The 25,250-nt window shown below is 35.6% G+C and overlaps 1 protein-coding gene across 19 annotated transcripts in view; it reads left to right on the forward strand.

Moving 5' to 3' along the window:
• ADAM22 (ADAM metallopeptidase domain 22) overlaps positions 1-25,250 on the forward strand; it is a 246,631-nt gene that overhangs the window by 195,227 nt on the left and 26,154 nt on the right. For 17 of the 19 annotated variants that reach the window (XM_049714741.1, XM_049714740.1, XM_049714742.1 and 14 more), the window contains 9 exons: positions 307-387; positions 3,369-3,419; positions 3,644-3,707; positions 5,311-5,416; positions 7,685-7,804; positions 11,553-11,721; positions 14,706-14,820; positions 17,225-17,315; positions 20,831-20,848. In XM_049714741.1, coding sequence (XP_049570698.1) covers positions 307-387; positions 3,369-3,419; positions 3,644-3,707; positions 5,311-5,416; positions 7,685-7,804; positions 11,553-11,721; positions 14,706-14,820; positions 17,225-17,315; positions 20,831-20,848 — 815 coding nt within the window. The remainder of the gene's footprint in view (positions 1-306; positions 388-3,368; positions 3,420-3,643; positions 3,708-5,310; positions 5,417-7,684; positions 7,805-11,552; positions 11,722-14,705; positions 14,821-17,224; positions 17,316-20,830; positions 20,849-25,250) is intronic. The other 2 variants (XM_049714746.1, XM_049714751.1) reach the window with 1 other exon arrangement.

The raw sequence follows: 25,250 nt of genomic DNA on the forward strand, positions 1-25,250 counted from the left end.
GGAAGAATTACTAGAACTTGGACTGACTGTCCTTCTGGTACAGATGTACCATCAAGCACATCCTATTTTAACAAGATCTTGTAAAGCTTATGTGTGATGACTATGCAAATTACTTTATATGTGAGAAACTCTGAGAACAATTAAGTTGACATTTCATGCAGTAACTGTGGTTTTCACAGATTTCCATCTTAAACTAGTTTAAGCTATTCCTATCCAAAAAAATATTCATTTCTCTTTTTTTAAAGATGATACTGTGAGAGTTTTTTTCCTTTGACAGCTTTGCACATTGATTTTTGTTCATTTTAGTTTCAGCCTATGGGAACTGTATGCCGTGAAGCAGTAAATGATTGTGATATTCGTGAAACATGCTCAGGAAATTCAAGCCAGGTAATTTACGAATAATTTCTCTAAACCCGATGGGGGAAAAGTAGGAGTATGTTTAGTGTGCTGACCCCCAGGTGAAATGGAAATGGACAAGATACTCATGTTTCTCTTTCATGTCAACTCTCACCCTCCTTTTATTAATTTTTTGAGAATTGAAGTTTCAGTAATCAAAGCTTGAGCAGATGTTCGGCGTGATTTTGTCTTAATGTTGAACTAATTTAAGACTGTATACATACGTGCCTTAACTATTTTGTTTTTGTTTAAAGTAGAGGGTAAAAGGCATTTGCTTTTTGTCTAGTTAGTGAAGGAGGAATCAAAGAGACTCTTTCCCTTCAGCTGGTTGAAACAGGAGTCAGCCAAGGCAGAGAGACCCACGGGGTATTGGGTTCTGAAAAGGGACCTGTCTTGACTCTTGTTTATCTGACAGAGGTTGCCACTAATAGCTGCTCTTGAATTTAATATCATTTAGTTGTCAATAGGGAGGATAGGGAAGTTGATAAACTTTGTCAGGGGTTCACAGATTTCAGTGTACATGTATGTAGGCAGTCTTACTTTGCATATTAGTGCAGGAACACAAATGACCATGCAAGCTGAAACCACGTAAAGTTATTCTAGTAATCAATGGAAAAAGTTACAGTTGTTCTGCGATCTTTAAAAAATGTCAGATGATTAAAAACTCTCTTACTGTTGGTCTTAAATGAATAGGGAAACAAAAAAAAATCCTAACATTTATTTAGCATATTAAATTAAAACAGAAACACTGAAAATTATAGTATTTTATTTCTTTGTTAAAAAACTTACCAAGAGTAGTTTGAGCTGTGCTTACCTTCTCCTGGTCATAAACCTTATGACACTTGGTGGGCATCTTTTCTATGCCTTGTTGAATTGCCACACTCCTTTCTAAGTTTGTATCAGCTTTTGACATTTTATCCTTTGTGCTTTCAATGTCCTGAAATATCTCCAAGAGATGTGAAGTTGTGAATGGGAAGTTTTTGCTGAACAGTGGTATCAACATTCCATTCCCATAGTGATTTTTTTCTATCACACCATTTACATTTGACTTGAATTTCTCTTCCAATGTCATCACTTTTCATTTCTTTGGTGCACTTTCATCTTTGTTGGCCAGTTTCCTCTTGCAATTATTCGATTTTGTAAGATGTCACATGGTATCACCCAGAGAGAGAGAGGTAACAATCTACATTCTCTGTTGTCCGTGCATGAACTGAATGAACAGATGCTCAGCGAGCAATCACCAACAGACTTTGAAAGAAGTGACTAGATGGGTTATTGACTGTGATGGGCATCTCTTGTTTACCTAGTGATCAGTGGACTGAAGAGCTAGTAGCAAAGTTTGTACTTCATGCAATTACTCACAGTTAATCTATTGTGGTAACTGAAATTGGAACTGTGTCCTTGGGGTACTGGTGTTGTTTAACAAAACCACGGTGAGTGAAATTCATGCTCTAGTGTGAGTGAAATTCATGCCAAATGAAGACTGCCCACATCTTTTTTTCTCTAGAGAAGAGGGATTCAGTAGTGGTATATCTACTTTAACCATTAAAAATGCTTTATTTTAAAGGTAGTCATCCTAAGGGATTAAAGATCTTTTGTGTAAAAGTACTTTCCTTTCCTACTATCTAATTAGCATTATGCTTCTAAGCTAACACCTAGTGATGATGGAGATACAGTGAATGGGCTCTGGGAATGAAAGTATATTAGAGCAACTTCTTTGAAATGTGATTATATGATAAGCAGGGATTTTAAAAGAATTCTAAATCCGAAAATGATGTACGTACAAAGATGCTCCTGTTCCGTTGGTTGTAACAGCATAAATTGGAGATAGTTATAACTAAATATTTTAGTACATTGATTATATGGTTTGTTAGCTCAGGGCAATGTGTTACAGCTATCAAGATGATACCTTCAAAAAAGTTTGTTATGATGTGAGGAAACTTGTATGATGAAAGTAAAGGGCTGAAACAGAATATAAAACATTATCTATAACTTGATTACACTTATGTTTAAATATATCATATTTTGGGCTTCCCTGGTGGCGCAGTGGTTGATAGTCCGCCTGCCGATGCAGGGGACACGGGTTCGTGCCCCGGTCCGGGAAGATCCCACGTGCCGTGGAGCGGCTGGGCCCGTGAGCCATGGCCACTGAGCCTGCGCGTCCGGAGCCTGTGCTCCGCAACGGGAGAGGTCACAGCAGTGAGAGGCCCGCGTACCGCAAAAAAAAAAAAAAAAAAAAAAAAAAAAAATCACATTTTGTAGAAAATGGTAGAGGAAAAAAATGTACCAAAATATAAAAAATAGTTGTCTTTGGGTGGTAGGAAAATGAGAGACTTTAATTTTTCACATTTTCTAACTTTTCTCAAATGAGTATGTAATTACTATAATGCTAGAAAAGAGGTATAATAAATTTTAAAATTACACTCTGTTTCTATCCACATAAGAATGCTTTGCAGTCTTTTCTGCAAGTGCTACAAGGAAAGAAAAGGGGTGGGTGGGCTCTAAAGCATGTCTTTTTCTAACATGTCCAGGGTAGACCTTTGCTTGAGAGTCATTTTAAGGGTAAGGGCGATGTTACTTCTCATGGTGAAAAAGAGGAAACCATACCTATGGCTCCATCTGTTGTCATCTTCCTTGCTTTTGTCTTGTGCTCTTGTTTTTCTTGCTCTGAGGAATAGTGTGTCTGTGTAAGTTAGCTGAGTCATTGCTGTCAGTTCTTTTTATTTGTAAATAAGGATTTACAAATCAACTACTTTTGCCTCTGGTCGATCCCTATTTTTAGGGGAAAGTGCACCAATTGTTACATTTCCTTTTGATTTCTCTTGATCTTGTTTGTTTTTATTTTCAGATGGTTTGGGAGACTATCCTATATTATCAGACTTTATTTTTAAAATGAAAATATTTATAAAGGGATTAGCTCATCTTGATATTTTGCTGTGCATTTGGTTCATACTTCTGTTTTCTTTTCCTAGTGTGCCCCCAATATTCATAAGATGGATGGTTATTCATGTGATGGTGTCCAGGTAAGTTACTTCATCTTTACCTAAATGTTTCACGTGTACCAGCGTGAAAGAAATACTGAAGTCTTATCAAAGTAGGAAGATCATATTAAATGTTTTGTAATCAACTCTGAAGATAAAAGGCCTTTATAATACTCATCTACTAGTTTTCCTAGTCATATTTTCTTTTTCAGTTATCTGACAGAAGGGGACGTCGTGTCGCTAATGGGTATGCTTTTCCATTTTAGGGAATTTGCTTTGGAGGAAGATGTAAAACCAGGGATAGACAATGCAAATACATCTGGGGGCAAAGTGAGTAAATAGTATGGCTTGATCCTTTTCAAAGTATGGTATCTGGCCCAAAGACATGTGAGCTGGAAATAATTTTTCAACTACTTTATGACTAGGGGATTTTCAAAGCCACTGCAGGTCTTAGCAGGGGCACTTTTGTGGAAATTAGAGAAAAGCACCTTCTTTGAGAAGATACAGCTCCACACCTCTTGGCTAGCTGGCAGTGTCTTTGGACAGAAAGTGTCTTTGCTTCCAGGCAGGTAAAGTCCACTCTAGTGCATGCAGCTTGGAGAATAGAGCAAACCTGGGTTTTAGCTCCTCTTATGCTGCCTTTAGCATCCTTAGGCAAAACCCATCAACCACATGGAATGGACATGGACCCTTGGATAAGAACTGTAGCATTTTAGCTAGAATTGCTTTTTCTTCCTTAACTCTCTTTCTTAAACTCCAGCTGGTTTTCCTAGTTATAGGTGAATTTCTGTTGAGGTATTTCTGCCATATCATAAAGATATTTTAATGTTATTTCTTTCAAAATTCATCAGATTTTCAGGGGGAAACATATAACATTTATATCTAAAACATATTTAACTTGAATGTACATTTAAATGTGATATATTTTCCAGAAGTATTACTGGCCCTTTTGAAAGCAGTTTTTGTTTTAAACTCTTCCGAGAGATGATTTGTATTAGAAAGCAAGCTATAAATATAATGATAATCCTTAATTGTCACAAACAGTGGCTATAATCCTTTTGGGAGGGGAAGTGTATGCTCTCTTTGGAACAACTAGAGAAACATGGGGATGGGAGAAAAATTTAGTTATGTAGGTTTATGCTCTGGACAAAGAAATATGGTTTGTGCTTCTTCCCCTTAAGAAAAATTAGTGGCTGACAGCAAGAAGTAGGAAAAGAAACTACCAATATAATTAGTTTAAAATATATCTATATATACATACCGACAATCATCTTTGAGTAATTTGCAAAAGTCGTTTTGATCTAACTCTTGGATGGCTCCATCTATCAACCTTGGCTTTAGCAAAAATAATCCTGACAAAGATGCTGACATGACTTAAAAATGTGATTTGACTTTCAGAGATTTAACCGGAATTCAAGTTTGTTTAAAAGTAGAGTAACATTTTTCGATAGCTGTTAAGAATTAATAAACAAGGTGGAAATACTGCTGTATCTTGAATCTTTAATTATAGTACATCACTCGTTTAATAAAATTGTCTTTATGATTCATAAAACTTGCTGAGTGAGAAATTCGTGCTTTATATTTGGCACTGAGATTAAAGCATTGAGTATTTATTCAATGAAATATTTGGTAGCATCTTCCCCTAATGACTGGCCAAATTCTGAGGAGTGTTGTTCTTAGAACCTATAGCCTGAGTCCTGTCAAAGATCTAAATAGATTTGTTTTCCAAGTTTCAAAGGAGCAGTTGTGAAAAATGTACCTGAGTGGTGGATGCTTTTGATATAGGGAACTCTTGTGAACTATAGCTACAATTTTTGGAATTGATAACATTGTAGTGAAGGAGAGTCCGTCGTGCGTGTTTTCCCCTTACTGCAGACATGCTGAACAACTCGTGGTGTATCTCTCACTGATAGAAAACTCTATTCTGCTTCAGAGGTGACAGCATCAGACAAATACTGCTATGAGAAACTGAATATTGAAGGCACCGAGAAGGGTAACTGTGGGAAAGACAAAGACACATGGATACAGTGCAACAAACGGTGAGATGGAGAAATTAGCTAGAGTTTATACCTCAGTTGCAGGCACTACTTTTTGAACGACCAGGACTTTCCTGTTTTCTGCATCCTGTAAAGCATTCTCTTCACCTCATCTCTTCCCACAGTTCCAGCATCACCTTTGCAGAAAGCTCCCAAATCTTAACACGCGTTCTGACCTCTCCCCTAAGGCTCAGGCCATGCCTATAGCTGCCTCAGGACTTTCTCACCTAGAAGGTACCTGTCAGCATCTCAAAGGCAACAAAAATGAAAGCCAACAGAATATGTCCTCAGTGCTGGTAGATTGAATTAACTGGCTCTGACTTTTATAAAGGCCTATTTTGCCAAAGGTCTTAATATCTCACTGTCCTTCTGTCTAGAAGCCTCAGGGTGATCCCTGATGCCACCTGCCCTCTGGCTCCTTGTCCAAATGCCCAATCATGTTCATTATTCTCTTTTACTCCTCTACCCTTTGTCTTTAATTCATCCCTTCATTTCTACTTCTATTGTATTACCCCAACTAAGACCTATATCAACCCTACAACTATTACAACAGCCTGTTACTAGTTTTCAATGCCAGCAGTCTCTAGCATGCTCCCATCAGAATAATCTTTTCCTGAATCTTTTTGACCATGTCAAAAATTCTTTGTTCAAATTTCACTGGTTCCACATACCTAATTAATAGTAAGAATAATACCCAACATCTATTGAATGCGCACTATGCGTTAAGCACTGTATTACACTTTACATAAGCTATATCATCTAATCTTTATGGCAGTTTGCCCTGTTTTATGGAGGAGAAAACTGAGACACAGTTAATTAATTTGACCAAGGTCATGTAACTAGGATATAACAGAAGCAGAATTAGAATTCCAGCAGTCTGATTTTAGAGCTCCCTCTTAACCACTTTGCTGAATGTCGTACTGTCCTGCTTAACAAACAAAATCGAACCTTAGCTTGGCTCTGTACCTCTTCCTCAATTTGGCCCCAACCTACATATTTTGTTTTTTCTGCTCTTCCAAAGTCTAGCAAACCTGGCTATTTCTAATACATTTTATTGTCCTACCTCCACGCCTGTGTGTGTGCTATTCATTCCTTAGGAAGCACCCTCTATACTCACTCCTTTACCAGCCAAAAATTTAGCCATCCTCAAAGCCCCGCTTGGACAATGCTCTCTCTGTAAATTATTTCTGGATTTACTCTGGAAATAAATCCTCTCCCTATTCTCCACTGAACTCCCACAGCCCTTTGTACTATTTTTATGGTCCTTTTTGCCAACTCTATGTTTTATAAGTGTTTAATGTATATGATTCTCTTCTCATGCAGAGTATAATTTCCTTGGGGATAAAAATCATGTCTAATTTTTTTATATATCCTAAAGTATTTAGTAAACTCCAACAAAAAAATGTTCAGTGCATATCTCTTCTATGTTAAGAAAGCATTTTCATTTATGATAGATATAATAAAATGACATAACTTAAAAAAAATATCTTTTAAGAATGAAATAATACATATTTTTCTGTGTTGGTGATAGATACAAGTCTTAATTTTTCTCTTTTTCTATCTGGTAAAGCCTAATATTTCCATATATAGTCTTGCTGGCCTGCTGATCAGTCTTTGTAAGATATTTATTAGAACATGTGTTTATCATTATTCTATTAACAATTAAAATGTGTTAAATATAGAGAATAAGTAAGATAGTATTTAGCACAAATGAAAATATTTTACAAGTTAAACTAGAATTGTATGTGATAGCTGGGGGAGTAGTGACATATATTGAAAAAGGGATCATGAGCCTATGTTGTTGAGAATCTACAAAGTATATGAAATGTGTAATCTCTTCTTTAATTCTGGTGCCACAGGTTGAAGAAAGCACTGTATTCTAAAAGAATACTCATCCAAAGATCATTCATTCACTTATCAAATATTTTTATAAATGTTTTAGTATATCCAGTGATGTGTTATGGGGAAAGAGATTTGGATATAAAAAAAGTCTATTTCATGGGTAATTTCCTTTAGATAAATACTAAATGGACAATAAAGGAAAGGCTAGAACACAGTTGGGATTTTGGTGCACCAACAAGAGTTTCAGAGAAGACACTTTTTAAAGCAGGGGTAAACTAATTTGAGCTCATTTTATTTTGCTTATAATTGGAGGAAATAGTATAGTTGATAAAAAACAAATGCTAAAATTAGATAAGGTTATTGTTCTAACTTTACGTTATGTCTTTGGAGAAAGAAGTAAAGTAAATACTTCATACTTTTTTGACACAGGGATGTGCTTTGTGGTTACCTTTTGTGTACGAACATTGGTAATATCCCGAGGCTTGGAGAACTCGATGGTGAAATCACATCTACTTTAGTTGTACAGCAGGCAAGAACATTAAACTGCAGGTAATGGTCTAACCATTCTATGAGAACATTAGTCATCTTATTTCCCAGGAATATAGCTTAGGATTACTTCTGTTTTCAGTCCATGTGTATCTTAGTAAGATGAAATGGACTCTAGTCCATAGAGGTGATTAAGGAAATCTTGACAGAAAAGATATGAAAAGAAGAGAATTAGTTGACTGCGGAATGTTATATGGTGGCTAGAGTTATGTTTAATTGGTCAGTAAAATCTTTCAGGGTTTAGTTTGCATTTCATTCTTACTAAGGGAAATGAAAGAGGATTTCTGGGTAAAATCAGTAGATTAAATATATGCATCTTCTTTTGCTCCCTTCTGAAATCCCACTAAAATGACACCAAATGGATCTTTTTTAGAATTCATTTATCCACAGGGAAGCAGAGAAAGGGAGGGGAAACAACAGCAACAAAATTTTGGAATGTGGAGAGCAAATGGATGTGTGGTAGATGATTATCAAAACTAAGAAAGACAAATATACGATATCGCTTATATGTGGAATCTAAAAAAAGGGTACAAATGAACTTATTTGCAAAACAGAAGTAGAGTCACAGATGTAGAAAACAAACTTATGGTTACCAGGGGGTAAGAGGGATAAATTGGGAGATTGGAGTTGACATATACATGCTACTATATATAAAAAATAGAGGGCTTCCCTGGTGGCGCAGTGGTTGGGAGTCCGCCTGCTTATGCAGGGGACACGGGTTCGTGCCCCGGTCCGGGAGGATCCCACATGCCGCGGAGCAGCTGGACCTGTGAGCCATGGCCACTGAGCCTGTGTGTCTGGAGCCTGTGCTCCACAACAGGAGAGGCTGCAACAGTGAGAGGCTGCAACAGTGAGAGGCATGCGTACCGCCAAAAAAAAAAAAAAATAGAGAACTAATAAGAACCTACTATATAGCACAGAGAACTCTACTCAATACTCTGTAATGGCCCATATGGGAAAAGAATCTAAAAAAGAGTGGATATATGTATAACTGATTCACTTTGCTGTACACTAACACAACATTGTAAATCAACTGTACACCAATTAAAAATAAAATAAAATAGATAAACAACAAACAAACAAAAACTAAGAAAGCTGAAGTCCTAAGTCAGTAATGGGGAAAACCAAGAAATGACCCAATACATACTGTCAGTCCCGAAAAGCTCAAAAATGGGCAGTGTCATCTACTTCTGGAAGAGGGAGTAAACGAGTTGGAGATTGGGAAAGGATCTAAAATAAAGAAGATAGGTGAAGTCTGTTAGAGAAGCTGCTAGATCCACAGATTGCTTCCCTGACTCAGCTAAACTGGGGATTGCTCACCCTCCCATGAAAGATTTGAGCGTTACAGTCTGCAAAAAATAAAACAGAAGGTTTCCAAACTGAAGGACAGCAGGAAATATCAATATCAGATTTGTATAGAAGTGGTCCAGCCTCATTGGTATTCAGTCAGAAAGTCCTAGAATTTCTAATCATCTGTCTGGTTCCCCAACTCAAATATGAGCAGATTATCAGATTTGTGAAGAAAGACTCTAACATGAAAAAAGAGAGAGAGAGGGAGAGAAACCAACAACAGAAAATACAGCAACCAGCTATCAACATTTATCAGAGATAAGACATTTCTATCATGAAACAAGAATAGAGTGCTATTTTTAAAAATGAGGAACATTAAGAAAAGAAAAGAAAGGCTGTTGGAAATTAAAAACACGATGGCAGAAATTAAATTCAATAGTTGAAATTATCTCCCAGAAAATAGGGCAAAGAGGCAAAGAAAGGGAACATAGAGCAAAGCTCCCCATTTTGGAATGGAAATAATAAAGAACAGAGAAAACAGCAGGGAGGAAATTAGCAATGAGTACCTCCAAGAGAATTATCTAGAACTGCTGGACTTGAATTTCCATATTGCCAGGCTCACCAAGTGCAAGGTGCAATGAGCGAAAGTAGAGACACATCAAAACTTATCGTTAGGAAATTTCAGAACCTTAGGACAAAGAAAAGGATCCCAACTGTTTCCAGAGAGGAAAGAAAGAAAGGATCAGGCATTAGAATGGTTTAGGGTCTATCAACAAGAGCCCTGGGATCCAGAAGACAATGGAGAAAATGATTTCCAAACTAGAATTCTGTACCCAGGCAAAATATGAATCAAGTGTGAGGGTAGAAAATAAAGTCACATTTAAATATGCAAGTTTCCCCCGAGTTTACTCCCCTATGTCCTTTCTCAGGAAGCTATTAGAAATTGTGCTGCACAAAATGAAGAAGTAAACTAAGAAAGAAACACAGGGAATTTAGGAAACAAGATACTCACCATGGAGAGAGATATGGCAATCCTCCAATGAATCGTGAGGGGAAATCCAAGATGTCCAGCTCTGAGCCATTTACAGGAGCAGAGCCAACCAAATCAGATAGGAGCAGAGGAAACTTCAGGTGGAAACTGCAGGAGAGATTATTTCAGGAAGGTGAACTGATGTTCAGACACATCTTAAGTGGAGATTTTGACAGCAGAATTGGACTAATTTTGAAGTAGTGATACTTCAACAAACAAATAAGAGACTTGCTAATCTGAGGGAAAACAGAAAGTTGTACAAGGAAAAGAAAGGGGTTTAATTATGGCGTACTATATCACTCAACTAAATAACATTTACATAATCATAATAATGCACAATTTGTTATTGATTTAACTATCGATCAACAAAATATGTGATGGAAGGTAGGGGAGAGAAGAATTCTCAAATTCCATAGAGGGAAGTCAATTGATAATACTTAAAATGGAAAAATTAAAAATAGTGATACAAACTCATTATTTAAAGATATGTACATAAAAAACAAATGAGTCAATTAAGAGTAGAAACTGGTTTCCTTCAGGGAGGGAAATATGGAGCAGTAGGGGGCAGTGGATCACTTTATTGCATTTTAAAAACCAATTTGTCTCCATGTGCATGCATAATTTTGCTAAAAATAAAAAGAATGGAGATTTTTATAGTAGCACTGACATGGTACCATATGCATAAATTGATTATGAATATACATTTTCATTTCCCATCCTGTTTATTTATTTATTTTTATCCTGTTTATTTTTTTTTCCTGTATATGTGGGCTTGCTATTTTAAATAGCTGTTGCAGTAGTATAGTCTTCTCAAATATACAGTTGATCCTTGAACAACACTGGTTTGAACTATGAGGGTCCACTTTTACGTGGATTTTTTTCAATAAATATGTGCTACAGCACTACACAACTCCCCATTGGTTGAATCTGTGGACGTGGAACTTGGATTTCCAACTGCGGGGGGGGGGTGGCACTCCGAAACCCCACCTGTTCAAAGGTCAGCTGTAATTTGTTAATAGAACAATCTTTTTTGGGAAATGTAAACCCAAACCAAAAATTCTCATCCTTGTTTGAAATATATTTGACATCTTGAAACCTACTTATTTATCAAGTCAAATGCTAGTAATAATGGCTTACTTGACTTGTACGTGATAGCCAAGGCAAAATGATAAAACCATTTCAATTCAGGCCCTTGTTATAATAATTATGTTTAAATCTTAAGATATATCAATATCTCTGAAAGGAATTAGATCAAAAGATTCAATTTCTGTCTCCATTTAAAGGTTGAAAATGTTTATGCTACTGTTTTTTATTAGTAATAAAGAGAAAATAGAGAAAGTGATATTGCCTACTTTTAAGTTTTTAAGCATGTTCTCAAGATGAATGAATTCACGGAATCCCATTTTCTTTTTGCTCTCCATTTATTTTTAGTGGTGGGCATGTTAAGCTTGACGAAGATGTAGACCTTGGCTATGTGGAAGATGGGACACCTTGTGGTCCCCAAATGATGTGCTTAGAACACAGGTGTCTTCCTGTGGCTTCCTTCAACTTTAGTACTTGTTTAAGCACTAAAGAAGGCACTGTTTGTTCAGGAAATGGAGTAAGTATTCAGTACCTCACCATGGGGAACTATTCAGTCCTTTTATATCACAGAAACAGACAAGACCCTAAACTGCTTATTTCTGTAATGATCGAAAACATGCTTGTCCATGTTTCTCTAGCTGGTATGTGAACCGTCATGTGGTCATAGTCATTTGAATATGTCTGCCGTGTAATCTGTGAAAGCCTGGGGATATGAAAAACTTTAATGTTCCTGACCAAATTCTTCCATCTTCCTCTCCTATTAGGTTAAATTGATCTTTAATATAATGCTAGTTTTCTACAAGTGACTTAGGAGACAAATTTTAACAAACTATAATGGGATAAAAAAGGGAGTGCAAAGCAGGGGCAATGGCCACAATATTTAACAACTGGTATGATCCAGGCACTGACTGGTTAGAACAGACCATAAGTAACTGCCTTGGCCACAACAGTAGGTACCTGCTGAGGATAACTTCTAGAAATAGAAGCAGAATAATTAAGGAAATGTTTCTCAGAAATAAATGGAAAGAATGGTGGTATTTAAAAGACCAAATTCTATATGTTAAGTCATATATCTGATAATGTAGGTCCTGTATAAGTAAATTTATAGGTTAAATAAACATGCTCTATTAGTGATTCCAGTTTTGACATTTTCAGTTAGGAATTCGTACACTAACGAAAACTTCCTCTTCTTTTTCTTTTGGCATGTGCTATGATTTTCTTTTTATTCTCCTTCTGGATTCTTTGCTTAAACTGGTTATACTATCCAGTTGAGGTAAAGGACCCCTGTCCTGGAATTGTAAGCCTTCAATCCTGGTCATTCCATGTATATCCCTAAGGGATATGCCAAGAATTTCCTTAGGGAGGTATTAGTAATTGTTACTTTTTGCCAAAGGATAGGGATTCTGATGGCACAGGAGAATAGAGAAGACATGTAGTAAGTTGTTCTGCTCCTATAAAGAGATCTGCTAAGTCTTCTTTCCTTAATAAAGAAGAGAATGCTAGGGAGAGATGCTTTTTGGGGGGATGGGAGAAAAGAATAATGGAATTCTTTCTTGATCATTATGCTAATGAATAACTGTATCTTATTCATCTAGAAGTCCTGAGTGTGAAACACAGTTGTGTCAATTAACTATTTGTTTATGGAATGAGTAAATGAGTGATAGACACAAATAAATCAGGTGGCAAATAGCATCCAATAATTTTTAATAATTATGCATAATTATTATAAAAGTTATATTCTATGTATTTTTAATATAACTCTGTATATGTGACAGAAATTAAAATGAGAAATACAGTAGATATTCTCTATATAGTATACATCAGGTAGGTTAAGAGTATGGGCTTGGAATCAGTCTGAGTTTAAATCCCAGCTCTACTCCTTACTAACTGGGTGAGATTGGGCAAACTACTTAGCCTCTCTGTGACTCACTTTCTTCCTCTGTAAAATGGGAATAATAATATTGCCTAGTTTACAGGATTGTTGTGAAGCATCAATGAATTAACACCTGTAACTTATATGTAATACTTAAAACGATCCTTGTGACATAGTGAGTGTCCAATAACATTAGCTATGACTGGGTTTATTATGATCATTGTACATCGGTGTCACTGTTCTTGTCACTATGTCACTGGTGCTGTTGTATGATATGGAAACATACTTGGAGAAACCAGTTGGCCTCGTTATGGTCTGTTGAAAAGATAGTGGTGAAGTGGGGTCTCAAACCCAGGCCTTTTTTTTTCTTCCTGCATGTTTGTTAATCTGCAGAAATTTGCTAATCTGAATTAATTTGAAATCTGCACTTTGTTAATCATATTTTATAGTTACATTTAGATCTGCATGTATGTTGTCTTCTGGCAAATTCAAGCAGACAAAAGACAAACCTATCCAGTCAAAATCTGTCTCCTGAAGCGCTTCTCTGATCTTAACCCTAACTGAATTCTCTCCTACTTCCCACTCCTTTCAAAGTTGCTTTGAATCACAGGATCTTAGGTATAGATTCTGTTTCCTGGCTATATAAATGAAGACATTATTGTCTGATAATTTTTAAAAATTTGGTGCCATTTTATGTGAATTTTTTTCCTAGGTTCTGTTTGAGGGAATTCTCAGTTTCCATGACCCTGAGGTAGCTAATCTCTAGAGCTTGGGCTGAGGTGCCCAGGTTACGGTTTTGTGAAGCTTTCTTCTCAGACCACTGCAAAGCCTCAGGCCTCCCCTCTTCTTTGTCAGATTTCTCTTTATCTCATCTGCTTCCTAAAAGATGAATAAAATTTTGGTATAAAGATCCTTTCTTTAGAAGAAAGAAAACTTTAGGGACTTCCCTGGTGGTGCAGTGGTTAAGAATACGCCTGCTGGTGCAGGGGACACAGGTTCAAACCCTGGTCCGGGAAAATCCCACATGCCGTGGAGCAACTAGGTCCATGCTCCACAACTGCTGAGCCCACACGCCGCAACTACTGAAGCCCATGCGCCTAGAGCCGGTGCTCCGCAACAAGAGAAGCCACCTCAATGAGACGCCTGCACACCGCAACAAGGAGCAGCCCCCGCTCGCCGCAACTAGAGAGAAGCCCGCACGCAGCAACAAAGAAAGACCCAACGCAGCCAAAAATAAATAAATTTATTTTAAAAGAAGAAGAAGAAGAAGAAAGAAAACTTTGTATTGGATAATTGGCAAATGATTATAATTCTGCTTAGTTTTTTAAATCTCCCTCATAAAATTTCAGTTAATGAAATTCAAACCAATCATTTCATTGATTTTTGTTTTAGACGTATAAATTCATTCCTCTGTTAAAATTCACTGTTCCCTCTGGGTCAACTGTTGATCTCTAGAAAATATTTTTTTAAGTACTTGAGTAAGATATAAAGTAGTAGTAGGAAGCAAGTACCAATAAATTTTCAGGACCATCAAATTCTAGGCATATAATAATTAGAAATTAATGTTTATTTTTCATGCCTCTGCACCAGAGACTTGGCATTGACTCTAGGTTGATTTTGGATTTCAGGTTTGCAGTAATGAGCTGAAGTGTGTGTGTAACAGACACTGGGTAGGTGAGGACTGCAGCACTTACTTCCCTTACAATGATGATGCAAAGGCTGGCATTACTCTGTCTGGCAATGGTAGGTACTTAATTTGGTCCCATTATGTTGTCGTTATGCACAAGGAAGGAGAAAACTGCCCTTCTGAAAGTTTCATTTCGATTATTCTTATATAACTCAAATATAAGTTAAATCCGCATAATAATGAATTACGATATACACTTGGGGCCCATATTATGAAACTGATTGTTTCCATTAACTTGTAATGATATGAAATATTGAGTATAACTTAGTCACCTGATTTAGCTGGATCTTGTCCTATATCAGACGGAGATTTTCCAAGTATTGTACTCATTTGGTGCTGACAACAAACCCTACCATTTCTTTTCAATGAAGAAAGTAGTCAAAATTCTTAAGTGTCTGATTTTATATTTTATATATTTTGTATGTTTATATATTGGGACTGAATAAATGAGGAAAAATTAGAATTGATTTTAAAATATTTTGTTGACTTTAATATTCTTTCTTAAAGAACCTCATCTATATTCAACTCCAGTTCTGTAGCCTGAACTGTAGGTAATTCTAGAAGTAGTAACCTTGGCCAAGGTGCCTGGAAGGGGTTCGACATGTGTAACAAACAGTGGGTGCAGTTCTAAAAGCTAGAGTGGCCCAAATGGAGAAGTAGAAATTAAATGCAGATAGATACCTTGGAGATGAATGTCCCCTTTTAAACTATTTTTATCATTTCGTTATTGAGTATTCTTCTGCATAAAATAATGCTGAAATCCTGATGTCCATTCACCTCCAAAGAATGAGAAAATGATTATTTTCATTCTAATCATCCATACAGGTTAAACATCTTAGCCAATGTGACTTTAATAATGAAACTCACAGAATGATTAGGGTTTTGGCATCCTCAGTCTTAGCAATAGTAGTGTGGTTCCAGCAGTTAAAACAGAGATGAAGCTATTCACGTCCGTGGATTTAAGTAACTCGTCAAAAGTCATACCATTGCTTAGAAGTAATCAGGAATAGCATTCAGGTTTATTGATCCCTGTTAAATCCCTGGAAGGAAAGGAAGGGTACACAGATAGGCTAGGTCTTAGAGTAGGAAAATCCCAATGTCCCGGCGTGCATCTGTACCCACCCATCCCACAGAAGACCTGGGCAGAGTGGAGTTGGCCAGTCTCCTAGATGCCCGAGCCATGCTATCCCCCGTGACTACTGAGGGCTCCCAGATAGAGAGGCTGCCATTTCTGTCATGGGGAATTGGAATCTGCTCCAGTCACCCATGATTACTGACCTTTGATGTCCAGAAGGACTCCTCAGGAGTGCAGCAGACAATGAGATGTATGAGCTGCTCTGGGTGAGAGCCCTGAAATTTAACATGGGGTATAAGTCATTATCAGCAAAACCGGTCTCCTGGTATCAGAGCCAGGCCTTTTCTGCTCTTGGGCTCTCACTTGCACTTATTGTCCAGGCCTTTGACTCACTGGGCCGCTCTCACTGCTGTGATCCCTTAAAGATTGCAGCGCAGCCTGCCTGACAGTGGATGCTGCCAGACACAACAGTGCCATTGCCCAGTCCTGAGCTCCAGCCCTGCCCTGGCTTCCTGTTAGTCTGGTGTAGCCTCGCTCTCACACCTCACCAGCACCAACCTCCAGCTCACCAGACTCTATCTTACCTTTGGTTTTTCCTTCTCTAGGATGCCACAGCCATTACTGTCAAGACTGGGAACTACAGTCTTCTATCATCTACACCCCCTGAGCCCTGATTCTGTTCATCTGTAGGCATGTTTTCCCCCTTTAGAAGCTTATATTTACATAGACAAAATATCACACAAAATAAGGACCTTACACTGGTTGTCAAAATGGAGTGATAGGAACAACAGCATTTCTAGAATTTCTGAGAAAGAGGTCAGGGTCAAAAAGAACATGGATTTCTAAATATTCCTCCCGAGAGGATGCTACGCTATATGGTGATACAGTAGTATCACCCCTCCTTTCTTCCCCTTAACTTTACTCTTCTTTCTTTTAGTTCAATGACCTTATTATATTTTCCAGAAAAATACATGGAAAATAAAACTGTGCAAAATGCACTTGGACAAGAATTAACAGGGAACATACAGAAATAACTATTTATTTTAAAAAAACAATGGATATGGATTGCTAAGTTATGGTCGATTTTTCTTCCCTTGAAAAATACCTACTTTTAATTTCAAGGTATATACGAATATCAGAGCATTGTCATACACCTGAAAGTAATATAATGTTATGTGTCAATTATATCTGAATAAATAAATAAAATTTGAAAAAAAAAGTTCTCTAAAATTAAAACTGTACAAAGAAAAAAATACCCACTTTTTAAAACAAATAATGTTATTAGTGTGATGATTACAGATCTGGAGAATGAAGTTCCTGAAAGAATTTTATATCAAAATTTCAATTATATACACTGATCTTCATTGTTTCTTTTTTCCCCCCAGGTGTTGCTGGTACCAATATTATAATAGGCATAATTGCTGGCACCATTTTAGTGCTGGCCCTCATATTAGGAATAACTGCATGGGGCTATAAGTAAGTGAAATGGCTCAGTATGTTACTGTCAAACTATACTTTAAAGTATTTATCTAAACGAATTAAACATCTAGAAAGTTTTGTATCATTGGATAAATATACCTGCAGTGAAAATAAGTCTGGCTTAATATTCAATCAATGATTATTCTTGGCATGATTAGAGGTAATAATAATTTATCATTTTTTAGATTTTGAGATAACTCCCTTCTATTCTAAAAATACTGAGTATTTCTTAAAACCATTGCATGAAGTAAAATCAATCTAAATCGTGTCTCATACAAAGGCCGTGTTGGTTTGCTCTTTAGTGATGCAGGTTCTCTTGACTTAAACCCATTCCCCCAAATCTAGGCAAGATAGTGAATTAGAGAGCATAGCGCTTTAATAACAAAGGTCATATCAACAAGAACAACAGCAGGATCTGCTCCTGAGTGCTTTCACTGTGGCCATGCATCCTGCAAAGAGCAAAACCTCTCCACAACCAGTATGAAGGAGGCATTGTTATTTGTTACATATGTGGGTGTTTTTGTGTGAAGAAAAAACTCCTCAGAGATGTAATTTATTAAAATTGAAATTCAACTGTAAGTTACAACTTTTAGAAACCTAATTCTTAAGCTTCAAAGTTCAACTTACAATTTTTTGGTTCTATTTATAAACTTGAAAAAGTTACACATTTTATAACTTTTGAATATTGGATCCCCTTAGCTAGGCATTTAGCTAAGTAAATGACTTCACACATTCCAAACTTATTTGTATACTTAATATGTTCATTTCCCTTTTCAAGTACTTCAATCTTACGATGTGAAAAATTTCCTTAGTATTCAAATAGCTTATTTATGTTTAATAAAGTAAAACTTAAATGTGACGCACCTTAAGTTTTTAAAATATTTCAAGTTAAAATCATAGTCCTGCTGATCTCTGAAATGTTGTATCAGGTCCCCAGGCTTGGGGTGTTTCTCCTTTTGGAAAGAAGTCCTGCAAATTTTGCTAGACTTTCTGCCTATTAGCCCATTTTATAGTTTTTTTTTTTAATTCATAGATCAAATTTGGCTTACTAAAAGACTTGGGAATTAGACTTTTTTAGACTTTAAAATTACCCAAAACCTTTCAATAAACTAGGCATTATATAATCATTTGTTGCTGTTGTTGTTATTATTATTATTCCCTGACATGGTTTTAAGCCAACTGAATTAACAGAAACTTCCTTAAAAGTGTTTGTGGCTCTTGCTTGTTGTGAGATCAAAACCCGGAAAGTTTCTTTGGCTGAAAGGAGAGGGCAATTAGTTGACTGCCAGGATAAACTTTGTATGTTATAAGTATTAAAATGCAGAAAGACATTTGTGCAAGGTTGTATTAACGAATAGCACAGACAGCAGGGTAAAGTTTAGCGTAATGTAGTTAACGTGGCATAGCACAGCGAAGGAGGGCACAGCGTAGTGGTAATGCTTTGCCCTAATTAAATGGGTACCTAGCTCTGTACCAGCTCATAGATACTCAGTACCTATATGCCTTTTTAATGTGCAGTTCGTTAGGCACATTGCATACTTACATTTGCACAGGCTGATTTCAGCATAGCGTTTGGAGTATAAAATTACATGTCTGAAAGAAAGGCTTTTCTGTATATATATTGTTTGAGCTCTTCTCACACCTCAGGTGAATTAACCCCATCTTGGAGTCACACTATTTCCTTGACTTCCCTGATACAAGACTTATGTAGTAATTGCCGTCACAACCTTGCTGTTTTGAAGTAGTTCAGTGGTTTCATTTGGTCATGTGAGAGGGAAAGCAAAATTGTTAGTTCTGTGGTGTGTGATTTTCTGCCACCTACTGATGCAAATTGATATTTCATGTTTACAATTTTGGAAAAAATTACCCTTTCAGAAATATGAAACCTAAACATCTACTCCTACTGCTAATGAAATTACCTGTGTCTGTTTGTTTTAATGATTAGAATGAAAAGTACTTCTTTCTGTATATCATTTCTTAGTTTTACGATATTTAAGTGGTTTCACTTTTTTCATTTCTGAATGTATGTACTTTGCAGATTATTAAGGAAAAAGACAAATCTTGTTCATACCACAGTATTCTCTTCATAAATAATTTGAACCTGACTGATGAAAGTTTTAGTGTTACTAAATTTATTCAAATATGTGTAAAAATAGAATAAGGATGTAGAAATTTTAATACATGAATTAAATTCATGAATATGCTGTTACACATATTCTATTTCAAATTCCAAAATGAATTTAGGACCTGAGAACTCATTTTTTCATTAATCCTTCCAATTAAACTTTCTACCCCTTCTCCAAGCCTTGGGGGAATGGCAGGAATAGGAAATGAGGAATACTCATTTGGAACTGGTGGACCACTCAGGTAATCAGATTGAGAGAATAAAAAGTAAAACATGTTGAATAGAAAGATTTTGGCTTATTTTTCTCTTCTATCTTATGGTTTCAGGAATTAAAAATATTAAGTATCAAATTGACACTTTTACTCTCATGAACTCATTATTAAATGAGATAGACAGTGCATGGAATAGATTGGCAGGTGAAAGTGCTACAAACGAAATCCATATGGAAACATTAGCCTTGATCTTGGAGGAAGGAGCCTACTGCTCAGTTGCTTGACCTTCCAACACGTCTTCAAAATATTAACACCTAATTAGGTCATGATAGAAAGTTTTAAATGGACTTTTTTGATTTAAAAGTTAAAAATCATTGGCACCTCACTACCACACTCTCTAGAACACATTTTTGTTTCAGAATGGTTTATTCTGAAACTAATGCAATTTTATTTTAGGAGATGGCCAAATAAAAAACAGAGACTTTGAACAAAGTGTTTCCAATGTAGCTTTCAGTGAAGCTTCAGTGAATAAGTAGTGATGACTTGGGAGGTCCATAACAGTTGTGAATTCTATTATTATTCTTGTGTATGATAAATTAATTACCTGTTTAGCTGTTATGATAACTAATTTATCATATACAAAATGTTCTTGTGTCCAGTTATGTTTTCCTATTTGAAATTCTTAGGAAGAGCTTAGTTTGGGGTATGTATTCCAAAAAGAATGATTGTAATTTTTATTTGTATGAAAACATAGTTAATATATATAAGTAACTTGACTAATTTCCTGATTTAAATCAATGTACATGTCTGAAAACCTGTATTTGAAATAGGGTTGACTTTAGGACATTACTAAATGTTTAATATACAATTGACATTGAGGAAACAATTACTTTTTAATAACTGAAGCTTTATGCTTTTAAACAATGGTTACTTGAAGATACTGTCACTAACCCTTTGGTGTCACTTCCTTGAAAGATGAAGTGAAATTTGTGTGTGTGTGTGAGAGAGGGAGACTGTGTTTTTATTCCCCATTTTAATTCTGCAGTTAGAAATTCTAGTGGAGACCTTTCAACGAATGCTAGAGCTCTTATGTTTACTGGTCTCTCTTAATGTACTTTTGTAGGTAACTAATTCTCTCTCTCTCTCTCTCTCTTTCTCTTCTTGTCCGTAAAAAGAAACTATCGAGAACAGAGGTATGTGATGAGAATAATCTGAACATAGAACTGAAAACTGAAAGGTTTAAATCCTGTTAGCATCTTTGGAATTCATATATACAGTTGTAAATCAAGTTCACTTTGTTTTTATGCTGTAGTGGTCATAAACTAATCTTGATTTTTTATGACCTTAAAATGATAATTTTAGTAATGTTGCTGTGGAATGTATTAATTTAAAATAGATCTGTCATTATTTAGTTTTCATGGTTCTGTCATCCAACAATAGTATAATTAATAGTTCTTATTTGTGTTACTTTTATAGTAATATATATTTGGAGTTGATTTTTTTTTTTCTACCTAAAACAAAATTCCTTTATGTTAAGGTGTCACCTTTGTTTACATTGGTTGATTGGCTTTTGTTCATGTTTATAACACCCTTATTACCTAACACTTTCTGAGGGAACTTATTTTTTGTTACTGTTGTTATATTAGTAACTTTCATTCATAAATGATAAAATTTATACGGGCACAGTGCTGTGGTCAGGAGAATGTCTTGGCATTTGAAGAGTCTGTTTTAGCGCTGCATAAGAAAATATTTTTTTGTATGGATTAGGTAATTGCACAGGTAGTGAAAGAAATAATTTGCATAGTTGGAATCTCTGATTGCCCAGTGCACTTTTTTTTTTAATAAAAAAGCCCCTAAAGTCAGGCACTCCATTCATCATAACCTTAAAATCTATGTTTAACCAGCAGTGTAAAAAGAGATACAAAGCATTCATGTAGTCCTGTAAGACTTGCCTATTTTTTCTAAATCTAAATTAGCCCATATTGGGGTACATCCTTCACTTTTTACATTTAAAAAATTATGAATACTATTAGCTATTGCTATAAAAAATTAAAATATCCTGGAAATTGATAATCTAGACCATATCATATGGTACTAGTTTTGTACTCAGGATACCTATGCAGGTTCCTAACTTACTTACCTTTTCCAACTGTTCCATTAAATGCCTGAGGCACATTAGGAATAAGACATAATAAATGTGGTGACGCTTTTTCAGGACCCAGCCACGGCTTTAATTTTTTTTCAGAAATTAGAACTTTAAACTTGTTCTATTTCTTTCTATGTTGTAATTTAAAATCCCTGTAAGGTTTTATCCGTAAGAGATACCTACAGGGTACCCATTGAGATCCTGGTCAGTTAGCCATAGATATTAGAAAATATTGACCTTGCCCTGGAGTAACTGACTTCTACCATTAGTAGAGAAAGTAAAATTGAAAGAAAATTAATTAAATTTAAAAAACCCACAAAACACTAGACTTCTTTGTGACCCGTTTTAAACTCTTGTGTCCAAAAAGACTGGAGAAGAGCTGGAGCTATTTATGCTTTCTGTTGGGTAGAAGTTGATCAGCCATATCAGAAGTGTAAGTTTGGTGGCTTTCTTCAGTGAAAAATAAAGTCAGAATACCAAGATCAAAAACTGATGATTTAGCTCCATTTCCATAGGAATTAAGGCTATAATGTAATTTAATATTGCTGACTATATAAAAAGGAAAGCACAGTGTCACAAATAAGTAACATAAGCAAAGCTGTTATGGTGCTCTAAGATGTGTTCTCACCAGGGATATTCTCCAGAATAAAGTAATTGCCCACACTACAAAAAATGATAAATATGTAAACCTGTGCACCAATTTCCTATTCTAACTAAATATATGCATAGGTACAGTTAAGAAAAATTTTATGCTAGAAATCTCTTTTTTGTGCCTGATGTAATTTCATGCCTCCTGGTATTACTGAGTCACCATTTCATCAGTCTGGCCACTCTGTTGGAGTCTAGTGCATATTTTGAGAGTTGTCGCATTTCAGCAGATATAATTTTTTATATTTTGCTATGTTTCAGCACAACATTTATTTGTTTATTTTTGCCCTTGTCCATAGCTAATGAATCTCAGGGTTGTATAATAATTCTTAAAATGGAGAAACAGCAAGGAAGGGACTTTAGATCAGGAAGTTGTGAGTGTATAAATATCTTCTGAAGGGTTGTCCTTTTTTAGAATATATGTTAGTGGTTATAGAGAATGTGGTAAGGCCAATAGACCAAAGCATGCATTAGGAAATTTACAATCTTGTGAAAATATCTGAAGATATTCCAATAAAGATGTGCTAGGGAGTAGAAATAAGAATTTTGAGTTTTGAGTTAAATTAAGTTTTCCTTTGAGGTTCCATGGTGGGAGAACCAATTGAAAAAGAATCAGAAATCCACTTGCTAGTATGTGGTCTTGGGAAACCATTTAAACTTTCCTCAACTCTAAAAACAGACAGAAGTTCTTTGTAATCTGTGAAGCATTCTAGTAAGGAAAGTTATTAATGTGTGGTCTCTGAAGACTTTGCATTTCTCTAATCTTCAAATGAAAGAGGTAGGTAGGTATGGCTGTCCTCAAAGAGGAAAGCAGCATTCCTGACATGAGTAAGGCCTGTACTTGCTGGTATGAAAGCATTGGTGAACATATGGGTTTGCTTTGACATTGAATGCATATTAAGTATATAGCCACTTCTCAGATTCTTACTGATGATACAGTGGCTCAGAAATGCCAAACTGAACATAACTTTCAAATTACTGGAAACGTCAGGCAAGTAATGCTGTGAAGAAACCTGATAACCTGGTAAATTTTCCCACCAGAGAATGTGTCCTCAAGGTTTTCTTTATATTGAAGGAATGTGTGATAGGTTTAATTTCATGTCTGGCAAAAAGATGAGAAGGAAACCCATTTTTTTCTTTTTGTTTACCAAGTGCCTAATAAGAAATAGAAGTCCGATTCTGGGAGACAGAATGCCATACATGAACGGTATCACTTTAAATTTGCCAGTGTCGTCTTGTGAAGGGTAGGACCATGGGACTGTGGAGCCATGGAGAATTCTTAGATGTCATATAGTTGGAAGGACGGCTATTGATTATTTACTTTAAAATCTCCAGGAACGAAGACCTCCATAATTTTTTTTCAGTTGATGCTATTGTTTCTATTTTACCATAATTGCTTTAGGACTTAGCAGCTGTGTACTTTGTAACAAGAATTAGAAATTTGAATTTTGGTTTTCAGGCAGGTTTGCAAATAGCAATAGGATAAGAAAACATTCATTAAACTTGGATTTATAAAGCATCCACATTCCTCAATGTTCTCTTCCTTTGTCTGAAATGAACATACATCACTGAACATACATACTGTGAATTAGAATAAATAATTAGATCATGTCTTCCTGATCCATACCTTAAGCAGAAACCCCCTTCCCCATTTCTTTTCTATCTCTCACCTGTTTTAGCCACTTTACTTTCTGCTTGTGAACCTCCCTCCTTATTTTTTCAAGCCTTTCTTAGTTTTTTAAAAATATTATTATTATTTCAGTGATACTCATGCATCTGTCAGTGTGACTTAGTACACATTACACAATATTTCTTCAAACAGAAAAGTAACAATTCCAATAGCAGACAGCCCAGACACCTACAAAGCTTTGGAGAAATGGCTCCTTCAGCATTAAGGTTAAGACTTAATTTTTTTCATTGTAATCTCATTTTGAGTATGTGTAAGGATTATTAAGTTAAATATCATGGTTCAGTGGACTCTTTAAGGAAACATTAGACTTCCCTCATAACAGGAATCCTTTCTGAGGAAAAAGAATTTAGTTAAATAAGCTTTTATTTTCTTTTGGTCATTATTTATAAAAGAAATTCATATATATGTCTAAAATATTTGCATGTGATATTGGAAATATGAGGTAATTTTTCCATTATAAAACTTAGCATTGGTCAGGCCACCTAATTTCAAAATTCTATTGAAACTAGCAAAATTTAGGAAGGAAACTATAAAGACTAGAAAAATAAATTCAATTTTAACAAATTTAAAGCTATTACTTAGTTGGTCATTTATGATCTCTTATAATAAATGATGAAATGGTATTTTATTGATCACGGGGACCTGATACTCTCTATCTTCACTAAAGGTTAATCAAGAAGAAATAGGTTTGTAATAATATGTAATTGGATATTGAAAAAAGAATAAATTTCTGGACAGTGAAGGATGTTAAGTATTATTCTTAAAAGATCTTTAACAAAGTTCCTCATCTATTATTAACATTTTAATGCATTTATTGTGTGAAGAAAGTTACATGCATTCCTTGTGGAATTTTAAGGAGAATGCAGAGTAGTTTCTTTATTTTGGAGACTTCACAGTAGAGATAGATAGGAATCTAATCTGCCTGGGCTGATAAAAGCAAGGCTATACCCCCAGAGTTCATTGAACTTAAACTTTCCTTTCAACCCTTTGACTGAAGCCCATAGTTTATGATATGTTTAGCATTTAGAATGTTTGTGCACAGTGTAAAAGATGACAATGGACTGCAGAGAAATTACATTGAAGGACTGGTAAAATGTGCTTAGGTAAAACA

Source organism: Orcinus orca, chromosome 9 (assembly GCF_937001465.1).
Source record: "Orcinus orca chromosome 9, mOrcOrc1.1, whole genome shotgun sequence".
Classification (NCBI taxonomy): Eukaryota; Metazoa; Chordata; class Mammalia; order Artiodactyla; family Delphinidae; genus Orcinus; species Orcinus orca.